Genomic DNA, 20,137 nt, shown 5'->3' on the forward strand with positions numbered 1-20,137 from the left:
ATAATGAAATCTTCATTAGCTGTTTAAAAAGAGACAGATGTATATGTATTGATGAGATGCTAGTTTCAAAATGTATTAAATGAAGGAGCAAAGATGCAAAACACTGTATACATGAAGCACCTATTTTGTGTAAAAACAGAACGGCTCTCTCATATGCTGGTATTTGTAAAAAGTATGGGAGGAGTTACAAAAATTCACAGTATTTTCTCTGAGGTTGGAACAAAGATAAGAGATTTATAATTCACTATACTCTATATCTTTTTTACTGTTTGGAATTTTCCCCCATGGCTCTGTATCTATAATTTATTTTTATGTTTGTTGATTCTAGATAACCAGAGTTCCTACTGTGGCACAGTGGGTTAAGGATCTGATGGCAGTGGCTTGGGTTGATGCAGAGATACAGGTTTGATCCCAGGCCCCAGGCAGTGAGCTAGAGGATTCGGCATTGCCACAGCTGTGGTGTAGTTTGCAGCTGCAGCTCAGGTTCAATCCCTGGCCCAGGAACTTCTATATGCAATGGGTGTAGCCATAAAAAGAAAAAAGAGAAGAAAAGAAAGGAAAAGAAAAGAAAAAAACTAACTGTACAGAGAACATAGAAAGACATAAAACATGTAAATAAAAATTCAAAGAACTTCCTATTTGTATAATGCTTTATCCTTATAAAAATACTTATCTGGTTCATTTAACTTTCTACACAGTTTTTATTTTAAAATCTACTTACCACATGTGTCCACAAAAAAACTTGTACATAAATGTTTGTAGCATTCATTATAGTCAAAAAGTAGAAAAAAAAAAAGTATGTCCATCACAAGTGGCTAAACAAAATGGGATATATATGGAGTTCCCGTCGTGGTACAGTGGTTAACGAATCCGACTAGGAACCATGAGGTTGCGGGTTCGGTCCCTGCCCTTGCTCAGTGGGTTAACGATCCGGTGTTGCCGTGAGCTGTGGTGTAGGTTGCAGATGCGGCTCGGATCCTGTGTTGCTGTGGCTCTGGCGTAGGCCAGTGGCTACAGCTCCGATTCGACCCTAGCCTGGGAACCTCCATATGCCGTGGGAGCGGCCCAAGAAATAGCAAAAAGACAAAAAAAAAAAAAAGGGATATATACATACAATTCAGTTATCTAAAGAAATGAAGTACTGATACATGCTACAACATGGGTGAACCTCAAAAACATTATGCAATGTAAAAGAAGGCAGTTACAAAGGCTACATATTGAAAGATTCCACTTACGTTAAATGTCTATAATAGGCAAATCTGTAGAGACAGAAAATAGATTAGAGGTTGCCTGAGATTGAGGAAGTTGCAGGGAAATTAGATGTGATGGCTAACAGTGCCTGGGGCTTCTTTTTGAGGTGATGAAAATGTTCTAAAATTGCGATGGTGGTTCCATACTCTTTGACTATACTAAATACTATTGAATTGTACATTTTCAGTGAGTCAGTTACATAGTATGTGTATTATATTTCATTAAAGCTTTTCTTAATGTGCCTGCATCATTGGGTTTTTTAAATAATTGCATGCAATTTAACATATGACAAATTATGTCATACATGCCTGTTGATTTATTCTTTTTTAATTTTTATTTATATTAGAGTATAGTTCATTTAGAATGTGTTTCAGGTGTACAGAAAAGTGATTCAATTATATATATGCATATACCTATTTTTTTCAGATTCTTTTCTCATATTGTTATTATGGAATATTGAGTAGAGTTCCCTGTGCTATATAGTAGGTCCTTGTTGGCTATGTATTTTATATATAGTAGTGTGCATATGTTAATCCCAATTTACCAATTTATCCCTTCTTCCCACCTTTTTTCTTTGTTCTCCATAAGTTTGTTTTCTATATCAGTGAGTCTGTTTTGTAAATAAGATCATTTGTGTCATTTTTTTTTAGATTTCACATGTAAGTGATTATCATGTATCTGTCATTGGTTTACTTCACTTTCTATGATAATCTCTAGTTCCAACCATGTTGCTGCAAATGGCATTATTTCATTCTTATTTATGGCTGATCATATCTTCTTTATACACTTCTGTCATGGACCTTTAGGTTGTTTCTATGTCTTGGCTATTGTGAATAGTGTGGCTATGAATGAATAAAAAATGCCATTGGTAATTTGATAGGGATTGCATTGAATCTGTAGATTGCCTTGGGTAGTATAGTCATTTTGACAATATTGATTCTTCCAGTTCAAGAACATGGTCTGTCTTTCCATCTTTTTGTGTCATCTTCAGTTTCTTCCATCAGCGTCTTATAGTTTTTGGAGTATAGGTCTTTTGTAATTCAAAAGGTAGGTTTATTCCTTGGAGTTCCCGTTGTGGCGCAGTGGTTTACAAATCCGAATAGAAACCATGAGGTTGCGGGTTCGGTCCCTGCCCTTGCTCAGTGGGTTAACGATCCGGCGTTGCCGTGAGCTGTGGTGTAGGTTGCAGACGCGGCTTGGATCCCGCGTTGCTGTGGCTCTGGCGTAGGCCAGTGGCTACAGCTCCGATTAGACCCCTAGCCTGGGAACCTCCATATGCTGCAGGAGCGGCCCAAAGAAATAGCAAAAAGGCAAAAAAAAAAAAAAAGGTAGGTTTATTCCTAGGTATTTTATTCTTTTTGATGCATTGGCGAATGGGATTGTTTCCTTAATTTCTCTTTCTGATCTTTCACTGTTAGTATATGGAAATGCAACCAATTTCTGTGTATTAATTTTGTATTCTGCAGCTTTACCAAATTCATTGATGAACTCTAGTAGTTTTTTGGTAGTGTCTTTAGAATTTTCTAGGTATAGTATCATGTCATCTGCAAACAGTGACAGTTTTTTTTCTTCCCTTCCAATTTGAATTCTTTTTATTTATTTTCCTTGTCTGATTGCCATAGCTAGTTCTTCAAAACTATGTTGAATAAAAGTGGTGATAGTAGGCATCCTTGCCTTGTTCCTGATCTTAGAGGAAATGCTTTCAGCTTTTCACTGTTGAGAATGATGTTATCTGTGGATTTGTCATATATAGCCTTTCTTATGTTGAGGTATGTTCTCTCTGAGCCCACTTTTTGGATAATTGAGCATTGAATTTTGTCAAAAGCTTTTTCTGCATCTATTGAGATGATCATATGGTTTTTATTCTTTAATTTGTTAATATCATGAATCACACTGATTGATTTGCAGATACTGAAAAATCCTTGCATTCCTGGGATAAATCCCTCTTGATCATGGTTTATGATCCTTCTGATTTATTGTTAGATTCAGTTTGCTAGTATTTTGTGGAGGATTTTTGCAACTGTTTTTGTCAGTAATAATTGGCCTTTTTTTTATGGTTTCTTTGTCTGGTTTTACTATCAGAGTGATAGTGGCTTCATAGAATGAGTTTGGCAGTTTTCCTTCCTCTGCAATTTTTTGGAAGAGTTTCAGAAGGATAGGCGTTAACTCCTCTCTAAATATTTGATCGAGTTTCCTGTAAAACCATCTGGTTCTAGACATTTGTTTTTTCGGAGGTTTAAATCACAGTTTCAATTTCAGTATTTGTTACTGTAGTTTTTTTTTTTTTTCATATTTTCTGTTTCTTCCTGTTTCAGTCTTAGGAGATTGTACCTTTGTAAGGATTTGTCCATTTCTTTTAGGCTAGTTTCTTGTAGTGATTTCCTATGATCCTTTGTATTTCTGTGGTATCAGTTGTAACTTCTCTTTTTCATTTCTGATTTTAGTGATTTGAGCCCTCTCCCTTTTTTTCTTGATGGGTCTTTAAAGGTTTATCAATTTTATTTTTTCAAAGAACTAGCTTTTTTTTTCACCTTTTCCATCCACAATGCTGTGAGGTTAGAAATCAACTGTAAGAAAAAAAAAAAAAAAACACTGTGAAATACACAAACAAATGGAGGCTAAATGATATGCTACTAAACAACCAATGGATAACTGAGGAAATCAAAATGTATCTACAGACAAGTGAAAGTGAAAACAAAAACATGGAGAGCCATAAAACTATGGGACATAGCAAAAGCAGTTCTCAGAGGGAAGTTTATGGCAATACAGGCATACCTCATCAAATAAGAAAAACCTCAAATAAACAACTTAACCTTACACCTAAAGCAACTAGAGAAAGTAGAACAAACAAAACTCAAAGTTTGTAGAAGGAAAGAAATCATAAAGATCAGAGTGGAAATAAATGAAATTTAGATAAGAAAACAATAGAAAAGATCAATGAAACTGAAAGCCAATGTTTTATTTTTGTTTCTTCTTTTTATAGCTTCCCTATAAATATGACCCTATAAACTCTATTTTTTTGTGACCATAGTTATGCTCCTGTTTTTAATGAATTAAAAAACAATCATCTCATCAAAGAATTCACACATAACTTTAAAATGAGATAGTATAAGAGGCTTATAATGGAAAGCAACAGACTGGCACCCTTTCCTCTCCCCTCCTATTTGTGCTTCCCAGAAGGAATGACTATTTAACTTTATCTGTTTTTCATTCTGTTGATTATTCCCATTCTGCTAATTGGCTCACATATTCATGTCCCAAATTGATTTCCATCTATGATAGATAAATAGTCAACATATGTTTGGCCCATAGTTTGACCCCTCATAAGATTCTTGGCTGAAAATAATTTTCTCTCAGAAACTTGCGAATTTGAGCATCATATTGCTGTTGAAAAGACCAATTCTTGTTCCTTTGGGAGTGATCCTTCTCTCTCTGTGAAAAATTTGATGATTATCTTTATCCTGGTGTTTTAATATTTCATAGCATTATGCCCTCTTTGTACAATTTCATTGTAATTGACTTTTGTGTATTACTGACAAAATAATATTTACATATGATCTATGTCATATCATTTCTTCCTTTAAAAGCTTCATTTTTTTCCCTACCAATCAAGTCTTAGCTCTTTTCCTGGACATCATTGCCCTCAGCCTGGCTCTACCGTAACTAACCCAATTTTTCTTACCACTTTCTATCTAATACAAAAATGTTCTTATCAGTTGGTCTCCTTCAAGCCAGCTCATTCTGCCCCCATGCCTTCTTCCTGCAGATTGCTTTGCTGTGAATATTCTTTATACTTTCTTATTCAAATTCTTTCCATCTTTCAAGTTTTAGCTCAGTTGTCTTCTCCTCCCCCAAACTTCCTCACATCTTCTTAGAAAAGATTCTTTTCTCACACTGTTTTTCCATCCCAGTGGCACCTAGCCCTTATTTGGGGCTTGCATACTTATAGACACCAGCTGTCCTAATAACCAAGTTCCACGCTGGAAAAAGAAATGAAAAGGGCAAGATGGATATCTCTCCCAGCCCATTTAAAGAGCTCTCCTGGAAGTCCCGCCCGATGACTGCCACTAGGTTGGCCTCTTTGGTCACCCACAGGTGCAAGGGAACCTTTTTTAGAGAGTCATATTGAGGGTCGCCATGTTGAACATGTCCAGAGGCCACTGTTCCTGTAGAAATCAATACATAAAATGGAATGGAGTGTTCCATATTTTGATCTAGGTGCTAATGACATGTGTAAAAAGTTATCAAGCATATATTTAATGTTAGTAAACTTGATACTTTGCTGAATTTATGTTCTATTTCAATTTAAAAAAATTACTGCCCCGTCTGCCTCAGAGTTGTGCAATGAGGTAATCCCGGGCACATTGCTGCAGGTAAAATTAGGATTATGTTCTCAAAAGGTCATAAGGGAGAGTGTATATGGGGTTAGGTATTTCAATATCTTTGTCACACATATAGAGCTTTTGTTTGACAGCATCAATATTTTTGACATGTAAACCAAAGTTTTAAATTATCTTAGTGTTTAATGTAACATATTCATCAAAGGGAAAAAATCCATTTAAATGTGAGAATGTTTTATACATGATCTTAACTTCTGGTATAAAATTATTTAAGATTTTTCTGATATTTAGTAGATATTAACTTGATGTTGAAACATTTCAGTCAAAATGAAAGCATTGACTTTGAAGAATAAAATACTGCATGTTAATTTTGACAGTAAGATAGAAACAGTAAGTGAAAACTCAGTGTATACTTTTTGACTGCTATGTACTTTATGTGGTAGAAACAACAGTTGGTTTTATCAAGTCAGTACTGAGAGGATTCAGAACACTCGTTTCCATTAAATCAGCACTTAGGTCGTTCTGTCCTGATAAATAAAAAGTGAATACATAAATTGATGATACGAAGTTTAGATCTAATCTATGTTTTTAAGTGCTTGCAAATATTTATTTTTTTGAAATTTTATCTTTTATTCTGTTTTAGAAAAAAATGGAAAAATAGGCAACCAAATCCACTTTGTTATTATGGTAAAACTATTAGAAAAATGGGTGACAGGTGACCAGTCAGGGCTTTTGTATTAAGTATCTTGTGTAATTTAAAATACATTGTAAATAATGGGAATTGGGAAATGGCAACGTTTTCAAGCATTTATTTTTCAGTGTCTATGGGTTGATATTCACTTTTTTTTATTATTGAAGTATAGTTATTTACAATGTTGTATTAGTTTCTGGTGTACAGCAAAGGTATGTATATATATGTGTGTACATACATGTATATACACACACATATATATAATAACCTATAATGGAAAAGAATCCGAAAAAGGATATATATCCGAAAAAAGATATTTATGTATATCCTTTTTCGGTTTCTTTTCCATTATAGGTTATTACAAGATATTGAATATTGTTCCAATGTTAACTTGTTTTTAAAGAAAGGTTGTGTTTTTCTTACTTAGGTCCATCCTCAGCAGCACCGGCTTCTTTTTGAAGTGTTTGATGAAAATCGATTGGTGAGTTATATTGTACATGTGTAAAATATGAAGCAAGGGTATATTTTAGAAGAGCAGATAGAAAAAGTGGCCTGGGGATCTGTGAGGCGAGGAGTGCTTTGGAGGTAGTTATGGAGACTGGGCAAAATGGGGGAGAGATACGTTTTTTTTCCTCTTTCCTGGTGCTACTCTCTACCCTTTGCTTCTGCCCCCAGGCACCTCTCCTGATGGTCAGTTCTCAACACATTACAGGGTCTTCCTCAAGGCCTGTCGTGGCAGGAGATGGCAGGAAAGTCTGCCTCTTTGTCTCAGCTTCCCTCACACTCACCCTTGTATCCTGGTCAGTAGTCCCTGCTCAGGAAGCCTACTCTCCTCATGGCAGTGGGATTTTTAGCATTACCTGTGTCCAGTTACCACATCCCACCCACTCCCTTATCCTGGCTGTTCTACAAAGCAAAGTTGTCCTCCCTACACTGATGAAATAAAGTCCTTTAGAGGGTTGCCAGCCCTTACAGGGATGAAAAGCCAAGTTAAACCTGGTCTTATTTTTAAAAGGAGAGTTCTGATTCCTGATTTCCCAAATGCTATTTTGAAATCCTATCTTTTTCCTAGTGTGTCTCTTCGGAACTTAATTTCAAACCTTCTTTTTAACATCTTACATTTACATTGTAACCTGTAAGATTTGAATGTGAAGGTGTAAGAATAGTGTTGCATATTCAGAGCTTATCGGTTACTAAACAGAAGCACCAAAAAAGAAGTTAAATAGTTATATTCATTTTGTAGCTAACAAAGAAACTGGCTAAACTATTTTCAGTGTTAGATTACATAATGCTTTTTCTTTTCTCTCAAAAAGTGATAACTATACTAGTAACTGAAGGTATTGCAAATGAAATTGTAAATAGCATCACAATGTACAAAGGCACTTTTTTGCTGCCTTGGGAGATTTTGTCTCTAAATGGCAATCCAGTTTAAAGACTGAGTGACAGACATTGATGATTTGCTTGTTAGATTTGTTTAGTTGCAGAGGTTTTTGTTTTCTGTTTGTATTTTTGCTTTTTTTTAAAAAAATAAAATAGGGAATGTTTTCTGTTTTTTCCCTCCTCTGTCTATATGGATCTGTTTTCCTTCTAGATAGGACCAGTTAAAGTTTAGTGTTGGTGTTGTTTTAATCATGAAATATACATACAAAAAGCATAATAATATAAACTTTAAATTATAGGACAGGTATCTTTTTACCCAACCTAAGAACTAGAACATTACCAAAATCTTCAAACCCTCCTCCCCCTCCCCAGCAGCATCTCCTTTTCTTCCCCACAAGTCTGTAGCCACTGTCCTGAATATTGTGTTTATCATTTCTCCGCTGTTTAAACAATTTTATCATGTATATGTATCCCCAAACGCACAGTTGTTGTTTTATCATTTTTTTGAATTTGTTAAAGTAGTAGCCCTCTGAATTATTTTCTTTTTTTTTCTTTTCTTTTTCTTTTTTTTTTTAATGCACAAAGAAAAGCTGGCCTCATACAGATATGTAGGTGGGAAAGGGAGAAGTATTTTAATCGCCTTTTCAGATAATGGTGGATATTCTTTTTTTTTTTTTTTGTCTTTTTGCTATTTCTTTGGGCCACTCCCACGGCACATGGAGGTTCCCAGGCTAGGGGTTGAATCGGAGCTGTAGCCATTGGCCTACGCCAGAGCCACAGCAACGTGGGATCCGAGCCACGTCTGCAACCTACACCACAGCTCACGGCAACGCCGGATCGTTAACCCACTGAGCCAGGGCAGGGACCGAACCCGCAACCTCATGGTTCCTAGTCAGATTAATTAACCACTGCGCCACGACGGGAACTCCTGAATTATTTTCCTCTGTGACATTTTTTTTGCTTAAGGTTATATTTCTGAGATTGACCTATAATAGCACATTTTCACAGATGCATAGTTTTCCCTTCATCTGCAAATGCTGTAATACCATAATTTATCTATTTATCCTCTTTAATTGAGTATTAGTGTTGTTTACAGTTTTTTTTGCTATTACCAATTGGTAAACATCTTTGCTGTGTTTCCTGATATACATGTACTAGTATATATCTAAGATTTACATTTTGGGGTTGAATTTCTGGGTCATGGTTTTCCTGTGTTATTTCTCTTGTTGTTAGTGACACTGACGTGAATTCTCCCTGATTCTTGAGTACATAATTGGTGAACTATTTCATTTGAGTTATTTGCATTTGTCTACAAGGAAGGATAGCTCATGTTTGTGTACTCTACCCTGCTTATAGCTTTTGATTTCTCCTTTTAAGGTTGTTAGCAGTTGTCTTATATACTGAGGTGATCCTATGTTGGGTGCATAAATAGTTACAGTTCTTCTGCTTGGATTGATCCTTTGATCATTATGTAATGTCCTTCCTTGTCTCTTATTATCTTTATTTTAAGGTCTATTTGGTCTGATATGAGTATTGCTACTCCAGCTTTCTTTTTATTCCTGTTTGCATGGACTATTTGCTTCCATCCTCTTGCTTTCAATTTGTATGTGTCCCTAGAAGTGAAGTGGGTCTCTTGAAGACAGCATATGTATGGGTCTTGTTTTTGTATCTATTCAGCCAGTCTATGTCTTTTGGTTGGGGCATTTAGTCCATTAACATTTAAGGTAATTATTGATATGTATGTTCTTATTGCCATTTTATTAACTGTTTTGGATTTGTTTTGTTGCTCTTTTTTCTTCCCTTCTTCTCTTGTTCTCTCCTCCTGTGTTTTGATGGCTATCTTTAGAGTGGTATTTGAGTTGATTTTCTTATTTGTTTGTCAATTGTAGGTTTTTGGTTTACAGTTGCCCTGAAGTTTTGATATAGGAGTCTATATATATATATATGAGATTGTTTTAAGTTTTTGGTCTCTTAATTGCAAGTGCATCTCCAGTGTCCTGCATTTGTACCCTCCTCTTTTCAGGATTTCTGACTTTGGTAGCATAATTGTGTATGGATGATTTCCTATTTTTACTGTACATATGCCTTTACTGGTGAGCCTTGTCATTTGTGGAATTTTCGTTTCTGGTTGTGGCCTTTTCTTTTCTGCCTAGAGAAGTTCCTTTAGTATTTGTGGTAAGGCTGGTTTAGTGTTGCTGAATTCTCTTAGCTTTTGCTTATCTGTAAATCTTTTGATGTCTCCTTCAAATATGAATGAGAGCCTTGCTGGGTAAAGGAGTCTTGGTTGGAGGTTTTTTCCTTTCATCTTTTTAAGTATATCCTGCCACTCCCTTCTGGCCTGCAGAGTTTCTGCTGAAAAATCTGCTGATAACCTTCTCGGGGTTTCTTTGTATGTTATTTGTTTCTATTTCCTTGCTGCTTTCAACATTTTCTCTTTGTCTTTAATTTTGGTCAGTTTGATTAATATGTGTCTCAGTGTATTCCTCCTTGGGTTTAGTTTATATGGTACTCGTTGTGCTTCCTGGATTTGAGTGAGTGGTTCCTTTCCCATGTTAGGGAAGTTTTCAGCTATTATCTCTTCAAATATTTTTTCTGTCCTTTTCCCTCTCTCTTCTTCTTCTGGCACCCCTATGACATGGATTTTGGTGTGTTTAACATTGTCCCAGAGTTCTCTGAGACTCTCATTTCTTTTCAATCTTTTTTCTCTTTTCTGTTCCTCATCAGTGATTTCCACTGGTCTGTCCTCCACCTCACTTATTCATTCTTCTATCTCCTGTATTCTGCTATTGATTGCTTTTAATGAATTTTTATTTCAGTTATTGTATTTTGCATCTCTGCTTGCTTAAGTTTTAAATCTTGTATTGATTTTCTCAGTGTTTGCTATAAATTATCCATCTTTGCCTCCAGTTTATTTTCAATGTCTTGCATCATCTTTAGCATCAACAGTCTAAAATCCTTTTCCTGGTGGCTGATAATCTCCAAATCACTTAGCAGTTTTTCTGAGGTTTTTTCTTTCTCCCTTATCTGAGTTATAGTTCTCTTGTCTTTTCATTTTTCTAGGTTTTTGGTGTGGTCTCCTTTTTGTAGACAATAGAGTTGTAGCCTCTCTTACTTCTGGCATCTGCCCCCCTTGTGGCTGATGTTGGTATGGGAGCTTGCTGTAGGCTTCCTGATGGGAGGGACTGGTGCCTGCCACTGGTATGTGGGGCTGATTCCTATCCCTCTGGTGGATGGGGCTTGTCTCTGGGTGAGATTAGAGATGGCTGTGTGCCTGGGAGGGGGTCTTTAGGCAGCCTGTTTACTGATGGGTGGGGCTGTGATCCCACGTGGATTATTGTTTGGCCTGAGGCTTCTCAATGCTGATGGGTGGGGCCAGATTTTTCCAAAATGGCCACCTCCAGAAATGAACTGCTGATGAATATTCCCAAGAGCTTTGCTTCCAATGTCCTTCCCCCACAACAAGCTACAGTCACCCCATTTTCCCAGGAGATCCTCCAAGAACTCAGTCAAGTCTTCCCCAGATTCCTATGGAGGCTTTGCTTTGCCCTGGGACACAGTGCATATGAAAGTCTGTGTGCACCTTTCAAGAATGGATTCTCCATTTCCCCCAGTCCTGTGGAGCTCCTGTGCACAAGCCCCACTGGCCTTCAATGCCAGATGCTCTGGGAGCTCTTTCTCCTGATGTCAGATACCCAGGTGTGGGGATTTGACGTGGGGCTCAGAACTGTCACTCCTGTAGTAAGTCTCTGTGACAGAGCTACTTTCCAGTCTGTGGGCTGCCCACCCAGGAGGTATGAGGTTGCTTATATCACGTAATTTCCCCTCCTACCTTTGACATGGCCTCCTCTTTGTCTTCTGGAGTAGGATATCCTTTTGAAAGTTTCCAGTCCATCTGGTTGAAGGTTGCTCAGCATTTGGTTGTAATTTTGTCATTTTTATGAGAGAAGTTGAGCTCCAGTCCTTCTGTTCTGCCATCTTAATCCCATCTCCCATCCTTCTTATAGTTTTCTAGCCTTTTTTTTTCCCCATCACCCTAGTGTGGTGTGACTCTCCATTGCCAGAATTTGACTGATATCTGTCATGCTCTGATCGGAGCATTGACCCTCTCTGAGTGTTAACCATGTATAGTGTACTATGCAGGGTGTCATGCTATGCTGAAAGAAGAAAAGTTGCTTCTGATATTAACATTGGGATATTTCTAGAGTTATAAACATGATATGTAAAGATTTTAAGAGGCTTTAAAGCTAAATGCAAAAGGAAAATAATGCACTGATCAGGATATTGTAGATCCCCACACTGAAGAGCCAGATATCCGTCATAGTCAGGCTTGTGATTTGGTACGTTAGCCTGTAACCCTGGACAAATTATATTTAATCCTTCTGAAAATGTATTCTAACATGTTTAAAAATGGGGATAACAATACTTGCCTACTTATCTCATAAACATATAGTGAAAATAAAGTGAGACAGTGGCTATCAAAGCATTCAGAAAGATTTTTGTCATTAGTACAGTGTTATTTAGCTTTTAGGGACTCATGCATTTATGGCTCTCTGATGTCATATTTTGTGTGCTAACCATGGTATGCCATTGGGGGCATCTGTTGTGTTAGATACTCTGATATGCATTAGAAATTACAGTTTTCTTAAGAAGCTCAGTTTACTAGCAAAAAGGAACAAGAAATAATTAGAACAGAGTGGTACATGTCATTCTAATGCTCTTTTGCTAGTTCCTAGCAAGTAATTGAAATGTACAGATCACCTGAGATGTCCTAGAAACTATAGCCATGGATGGAATAACAGGCTTGATCGTGTAGCAGTAAATTGGCCTCTGCACTGTAAATATCATTTGATCCTTGTTCTGTAGCACTCACAACTAAATTAAAAATGCATCCTTTTCCTAGCATATTTGCTTTGGAAATATATGGTGATGAGCATAGATAAAGGAGAATGAATTTCTAGTCATCTGGAAAATGCTTTCAATATAAGTGATATTTACTTCAAGAAAGAGTAGGCTTATATTCCTTTTTTGTCAACCAGTTTTAAGAACCTGGGGGTTATAACTGTCATAGTTTGGTGATGGTGGTGTTGGTGTTGATGGCCATGGGACATTGGAGAATAATATGCCTTTAAATGAATTCTATCCACTAATGCAAAAGTTAGGGCTTCTTTGCCACAACCCAAGAGCTGCATCTGCACACATCCAGCCTCTGAAGCTTTAGGAGATGCTTATATTCCATTTTCCAGGTGGTGATGTTCTGCTTCTCAGGCTGAGTGGTTGTATTAGTCAAGGTTTTCCAAAGAAACAGAACCAATAGGACACACACCCACACACCTGAGAAAGGGGGAGGGAGCGAGGGTAATGAGGCGGGTGTTGATTTATTTTAAGGAATTGGTTTTACATGATAATGGAAGATGGAAAGTCTGAAGAGGCCCTGCTGGCAGGTTGGATATTCAGGCAAGGGTTAATGCATCTGAAATCTGCAGGGCAGCAGGCTGGAAACTCAGGCAAGGCTTCTGTGATACAGCCTTTAGGCAGAATTGCTGCCTTGGGAAGCCTGTCTCTGCGCATAAGGCCTTTAACTGATTGGATGAAGTCCATCACATTATGGAGGGCATTCTGCTTTATTCAGAATTTACTGATTTAAAAGTTAATCATACCTTAACAATAGCTTCACAGCAACATCTAGTTAGGTGTTTGGACTAACAACTGGGCAAAATAGCTAAGCCAAGTCAACATATCCAGTCTAATCCGAAGACATTATCTGTTTCATTCCAGAATATGAAATTCTATAGGATTTGCACAGTTTCCTCCCAGATGAAGCCTGCTACCACTCTCCAGCTCTCCTCTCCTTGAGGTTAGGGTTGATGCTCCACTTTTGGCATCTGTTTGCCCCAGGGGCTACATTTTACCCCATATTTCCCAGGTTCTGTTATAAAAGCGGCACAGATCCTGTGCAGTCCCAGACCAGAGCCAGTAATGCAAACCATTCAGCCTCACCAGCATTTAAACTCAGACTAGAGTGCTAGGAAGTGCATTTGATTCTCTTACCTTTGTTTCCCTTTGGCTAAAGCCCTCTTTGCAAAATTTTCGAGCATCCTTCCTTTTGTCCAGCTGCAGTATTTTTGATACCTCTTTAGAAGTATTAGCTTGGGGGAGTTCCCATTTTGGCTCAGTGGGTTAAGAACCTGACATAGTGTCCGTAAGGATGTGGGTTTCGATCCCTGGCCTCGCTCAGTGGGTTAAGGGTCCAGCATTGCCACAAGCTGCAGCATAGGTCACAGATGTGGCTTGGATTTGGTATTGCCGTGTCTGTGGCATAGGCCCGCAGTTGCAGCTCGGATTTGACCCCTAACCCGGGAATTTCCATATGCTAGTTGCAGCTGTTAATTAAAAAAAAAAAAAAAAAAAAGGAAATAGAAGCTGGATTGGATACATCCACCATACATCCAACCTCCTCTCTGGTGTTACCTACTGTTTACTTTGTACCCAGCATGAGTTCAGGTGGATCAGAAGAAATAAGAAATGTTTAGTTGTTGTCCTCACCCTCTGGAAGCTTAAAATCTAGTTAGGTGAAACTGATACTTACAGTGAAGCTTACCAAAGAGAAAACATTTATCATTATTTATTCATTATTTTATAGTAACAACTAAAGGGGATTTCCTTAATAACTGGAAGTTTTAAGCCATAGGCACTAGCAGTTAGATCTCATTGATTAGCTTATTAGAAGTGATTCATCTTTTGAGTCCTCAAATCCCTAACTTAATTCAAGAAGGAAAGCTGGAGTTATTTGAAGGCATAGTGAAAAGATTAGGACTCTCCCTTCTGTTAAAAAAAAGAAAGATTTTAAGAGAATATGTACTGACGCCTATAATATCATAAAGGAAATAGGTTATGCAAAACCAAAATATCATAATAATTTTATTATTAAATTTATAATTATACACATTCTAAAACAGTACTATCTCATTCTAGTCAGAAATAGAATTTAGTAAATTCCATATTTCTATTTTGTCCTGTCTTAATTGATTAAAAACAGTGTTTAGAAAATTGTGATTGAGAACAGATCTATCTTGAGTTTTCTTTTTTAAACAAAGTGTGAGTATATGTTTTACATATTTGCTTTCACTTAGGAAAAAAAAACTTACTTAGAAAAATACAACTTGGGTGTAGTACCATGTGGTGTAAACAACTGAACTATTTTGCTTTTTACTTTCCTATGAATGAGCCAGTATATATTTATTACTGGAGTTCCAGCTGTAAAATTCAGGTAAGGGGTTTAAATATACCCTAGAGCATTATTTAAAAATAAATTTGTTTCTTTCAAACAGAATACCAACCTTGGTCTATGACATTTAGGGGAGAAATTAAAATATTAAACTTTTATTGCCTAGTAAACTGAAAATAAAGTAAAGGTTAAATAAATATGAAGCAGAAAAAAATACATATACAAAATTGCAACCTCTGAAAGGACAGACAGTCTACTGTTCTCTCCTGTGGGAGCTTTATCAGCAGTAGTAAGTAATTCTGCCTCTAGGGCAGTGCTAGTGCTCAAAATGTAAACAAGTATGTACTTTGTTTATATAAAGAAATATGCGACATGGTTTGTACTTCTTTATAGATATCAAACAACTAAATGAATTGTTTCAGTGCACCAGTAGGGGCCAGCAAAGAGCTCCTAGAGTTTTTCGCAACAGAATTGGCATTGAGATATGTTTATTTGATGTGTTAAATCCTTTTTAGACTTCTTTACTTACCACAACACTCTCTTAAGTGAATGAATTGCAGAGACAGTGGAATAAAATATCTTGTGTGCTCAAACTATATTGGGGTATAGTTTTTCTGTCTAATCTGCATATATTTTTAATGGAATGTTTTCTTAGCCTATTTCTTGGCAGAGTTTTAATAGTCCAAATATAAATGGCATCATTTAAAGACTGTACTGCTTGGCTGAAAAGGCCTTAAAATTACAGGAGAAAATGCTTGGTGACAGCTTCTCTCAAACTTTTTTTTTTTCTCAGATGTATGCTCAATTTTTGCAATAGATTACTAGGCTAATTTTGTATTTCGATCCTTAAGCTTTCACTTTTTATAAGTACGTCGTGTTTTAGAAGCTAAAATATGTATCTATTTGATTTAATGCTAAATTTTTAATTCACCTCAGTTTTGATATTTCCCAGTTTATACAACTGTTTGAACTTACTCATTTAAAAAAAATTAACAGTCTATATTCCTTTCTACATTTACTAAGTTGACTAGATTCCAGTATGACCACTATTTGGAAATTCAATCCTTGATTTGATACTCAATTACATGGGGTTTCATTCCTACCAACTTCCTGTAATTCTATCCCTATGGGTAAAAATATTAGTGGTCAAACTGCTGGAGAAAGTATAGGCACTGTGATTCACATAGTTAAATGTTCATTTAGTAGAGCTGGAGTGAAAAATACTGTTTCAACTTGAAATGCTAGAAAATTGTTGTTCTTGTGTTACTCATTCATGCAATTGGAGAAGGTATAATTGAAACAAGGTTGGCAGTGTTTGAGGCAGTGTGCTGCAGCTGAGCTCAGCTTAAAGGTCGCTGGAAATCAAGTGCTTTGTAAGTGAAGGCATTTTGACTACAAGCGATTCAAGACATTTTGGAACCGTCAGTCGTCAGTCTCAGGAATGGGCCGTCTTTTTCTTTCTACGATATCTGGTCTCTAAGGTTTTACTCAGGATAAAGACCACTACTTACGAGCTCTTTTAGGCACCACAAATGATTTTTTCTTTCGATGCAGTGCAGCTGCTTCTAGCCTGTCTACCGACAGAGATCTTTGTTATGACTTTCAGCCCTTAACATGTTTGGAAATGAGAACAAATGGCACAAAGCTTACGATTGCACTTTGCAGCCAGAAGAAGCAATACTTACCCTTTGTCAGAAACCTCTGGAGATGATTTGGATAGCAGTATTCACATGTGCTTCACAAGACCAACACGGATTTCAACCTCTAACGTGGTTCAAATGAAGCTGACTCCCAGACAAACTGCACTAGCTCCGTTAATAAAGGAAAACGTCAAGTCTCAGGAAAGATCATCTGTTTCCTTCACCTGAAAATGTTAATAAAAAGAGCAGCTGTCTGCAGATTTCACTCCAGCCAACAAGGTACAGTGGATGTCTTCAGTCTAGCCATGTCTTAGCTGGCAGTGATGATGCTTCATTTACTTGTGTCTTGAAGGATGGCAGTGCTGTGGTTGATAACGACCTGAGTGCTGTGGATGATGGTACCTTTTTAAGCAGTTCTGTCATTTGCAGTGGTAGCCTTAGTAACTTTTCAGCCAGTGAGAATGGGTCTTACAGCAGCAACAGTAGCGATTATGGGTCATGCACCAGTATCACCAGTGGAGGTTCCTACACCAACAGTATCACCAGCGACAGCAGTGGTTGTGGTTTTCCGCCAACTGATGATACCTTTTTTGGTGGAAATTTGTCTTCTGACAGCACCTCCAATAGAAGTGTGCCAAACAGGAATACTGCTCCATGTGAAATTTTGTCAAGAAGTACAAGTACAGTTCCCTTTGTCCAGGAGGACTTGGATCATGGACTAGATATCATGAAATTGCCAATGAGCAGGAACTCAAAAATTCCTCTAAAACGTTGTTCATCCTTAGTCATTTTTCCTAGAAGTCCTTCAAATACTCCACCAACTTCTCCTACAGGTACAGGTACTTTTCTGAGCAAAGGATCCTATCAGACCTCACACCAGTTTGTTATTTCTCCTAGTGAAGTTGCCCACAATGAAGATGGCACTAATGCTAAGGGATTTCTTTCAACAGCTGTCAACGGACTTCGGTTGTCTAAAACAACCTCTACTCCTGGAGAAGTAAGAGACATACGACCCCTTCACAGGAAGGGCTCATTACAAAAGAAAACTGTTATTGCAAATAATAGTCCAAATCAGACCGCCTGTGAAAAGTCATCTGAAGGATATTCTTGTGTTTCAGTGCATTTCAGCCAACAGAAAGCAACTACATTAAATTGTGAAACAGCAAACGGTGACTGTAAACCAGGGATGTCAGAAATTAAGCTTAACTCTGATTCAGAGTATATTAAGCGTATGCATAGGACATCTGCATATTTACCATCCTCCCAAAATGTAGATTGTCAAATCAATATCAGCAGACAGTTGGAAAGACCAAACTTACATATAAACAAAAACCATGCTATTTTACGAAGAAGTATTTCATTGGGAGGAACTTATCCAAATATTTCCTGTTTATCCAGCCTTAAGCACAATTGTTCTAAGGGGGGACCATCTCAATTGCTCATAAAGTTTGCATCTGGAAATGAAGGTAAAGTTGATAATTTAACAAGAGACAGCAACAGAGATTTCACAAATGATCCATCTAATTCTTTAAAGCATTCTTGTAAGGTAAGTTTCCTTTGGTCTTGATAAATACTAATTTATACTGTAATAACTTTATGAAATATTTGGTTAAGTTTATTATAACTTGGCACTTTTATGTATTTTTTAGTCCTTAGCTAGCAAGTACTTTGTAGTCATGAACTTTACATTTGTGAATCTGAAAAAATGCCCAGTAGTTTTTCTCTCTAGCTGTTATTTTATCAGTGTAAAAATATTCATTTAAAAAGAACTTTCCAAAGTGATATGAGCCATAAAACATTTCTGTAGCATAAAAACAAGCTTTAAATAATAAATTATTTCATAACATTTTACCTCAGTATGTTTTTCCCTCAAGTGGCATAATATTTAAATGTCCAACTCAGTATTTTATTCCTACTTTTACAAATGCTCATTTAGTATTCTTCCTCTCCTTAAGCATTGTGGAAAAAAAATATAGAAAGCTGCTTAAAATGTCAAAAAATAAAAAGCTTACATAAAATGTGAAAATCTTCTTAGAAATGAGTGCAGAGAAAATGTTTCTTTAAAATACATATATTTATTAGATCATCAATAAAAACTGTTGTTCTGAATGTTTAAAACAGAGGAAAAATAAATGGCATTTTCGTTTGTATATACCCTTAGCCACAGGAATTTTGTTTCCACCCTATTTTTCTTTAGCTACCAGTTAAGAGTGCCTTCTAAAATGTAACTCATTCTTTAACATATTAAATTCTAAATTTTATATTTTTGAATTTGGTTTCAATTGCTAAGCATTTTCCTTAATTTTCTAGTTACCCTATAAATTTGTTATTTTGGTAATTTTGCATTATTATATCAGTAATTTAACTCAAGTGAATCTTAACCAAAACTGTTCTTTATGTAGTTTGGCCTTTCCAAAGTATTTTAAGTGTTTTGAACTTAAAAAGATTTTTTAAATTTCTGTATTTGGAAGATCTTGCCAGATTTCAGGAAATTTAAAAATGTTTCTGACTAAACCAATTCTAGATGACAGTTCATAATAGTTTTTTGGGGGAAAAAATTTGTCTGCCTAATCTGTGTTTATAGAACACTTGATATCCATGTTAAAGATTTTTTTAAACTTCTGGATAAATAAAATATTAAGTAATTGCTGGTTTGTTTCCTCTCTTTTGAAATCTGATAAATCTAATCATTGTTACTCAATGCCCAGATGTTAATAACTACTTTATTGGGGATGAATAAAGATCATATTTCAAATTCTGATCTATGTTTTAGAATTATTAATTCCACTTACAGAACTTTTTAAAAACCAGCTGTTAGGAGTTTATAATCCATTCAAGTGTTTTGTCTTCTAAAAGAAAGCAATTAAGTGATACTGTGTAGAAACATTAATAGTTTGCTAATTGAATTACATGTATCTTGTATATTTATTTTACATTTAATTAAATAATTAATCTGAAAGGAATAATTATCCCAGAAATATCCTTAAAATAGTTGATTATAGTGTGTTGTTGTTGATGCTTTTGAAAAATGGTATTTTAAATTTTTTTTTAGTAAAGTATGTCTAAATAAATGCCTTTTGTGTGGCTAAAAAAATGCACTTTTATTTGTTTTATTTAAACTTAGGTAAGCTAACTTAAATATTTTTAGTGACAACCAAATGGCTAGCTTTCTGCAGATTCTATTTTTTCTGATAGATTATTGGATGATAAAATAGTTCAGAAGTATGTCATTTGCTGGAGAGCTTTAAATTGGTCCCCCCTTTTACTGTTTATTAAACAACTCTTTATTCAAATATTATAAACAATATAGTGACCATTAAATTTAAAACATACCAGGTCTGAATTGATCTAATTGATTAGCAGTAAATCAAGGGCTTATTTTAAGAGGAAAATACTGTTTCTTCTAAACGTAATGGTGACAACAATAATGGGGTTTTAGAAATAATACCATGTTTTATCAATAATTATATATTTATCTAATTATAGTTGTGTATTGTAACTCATTTATAAATAAACAGCTCCCAAAATATTTCCCATGACTCCAGTTAGTCTGGGTTAGTATTCTGATATGCTGAGTCTGGATTCACATTTAACAAGTTGATATTAGAGT

General features: G+C 36.0%; 1 protein-coding gene across 1 annotated transcript in view; it reads left to right on the plus strand.

Moving 5' to 3' along the window:
- NEDD4 (NEDD4 E3 ubiquitin protein ligase) overlaps positions 1-20,137 on the plus strand; it is a 124,672-nt gene that overhangs the window by 34,409 nt on the left and 70,126 nt on the right. The window contains 1 exon segment of the mRNA XM_047766288.1: positions 6,710-6,763. Within this exon segment, the coding sequence (XP_047622244.1) occupies positions 6,710-6,763 (54 nt within the window).

The sequence above is a fragment of the Phacochoerus africanus genome, chromosome 2 (assembly GCF_016906955.1).
Source record: "Phacochoerus africanus isolate WHEZ1 chromosome 2, ROS_Pafr_v1, whole genome shotgun sequence".
NCBI classification, from domain to species: Eukaryota; Metazoa; Chordata; class Mammalia; order Artiodactyla; family Suidae; genus Phacochoerus; species Phacochoerus africanus.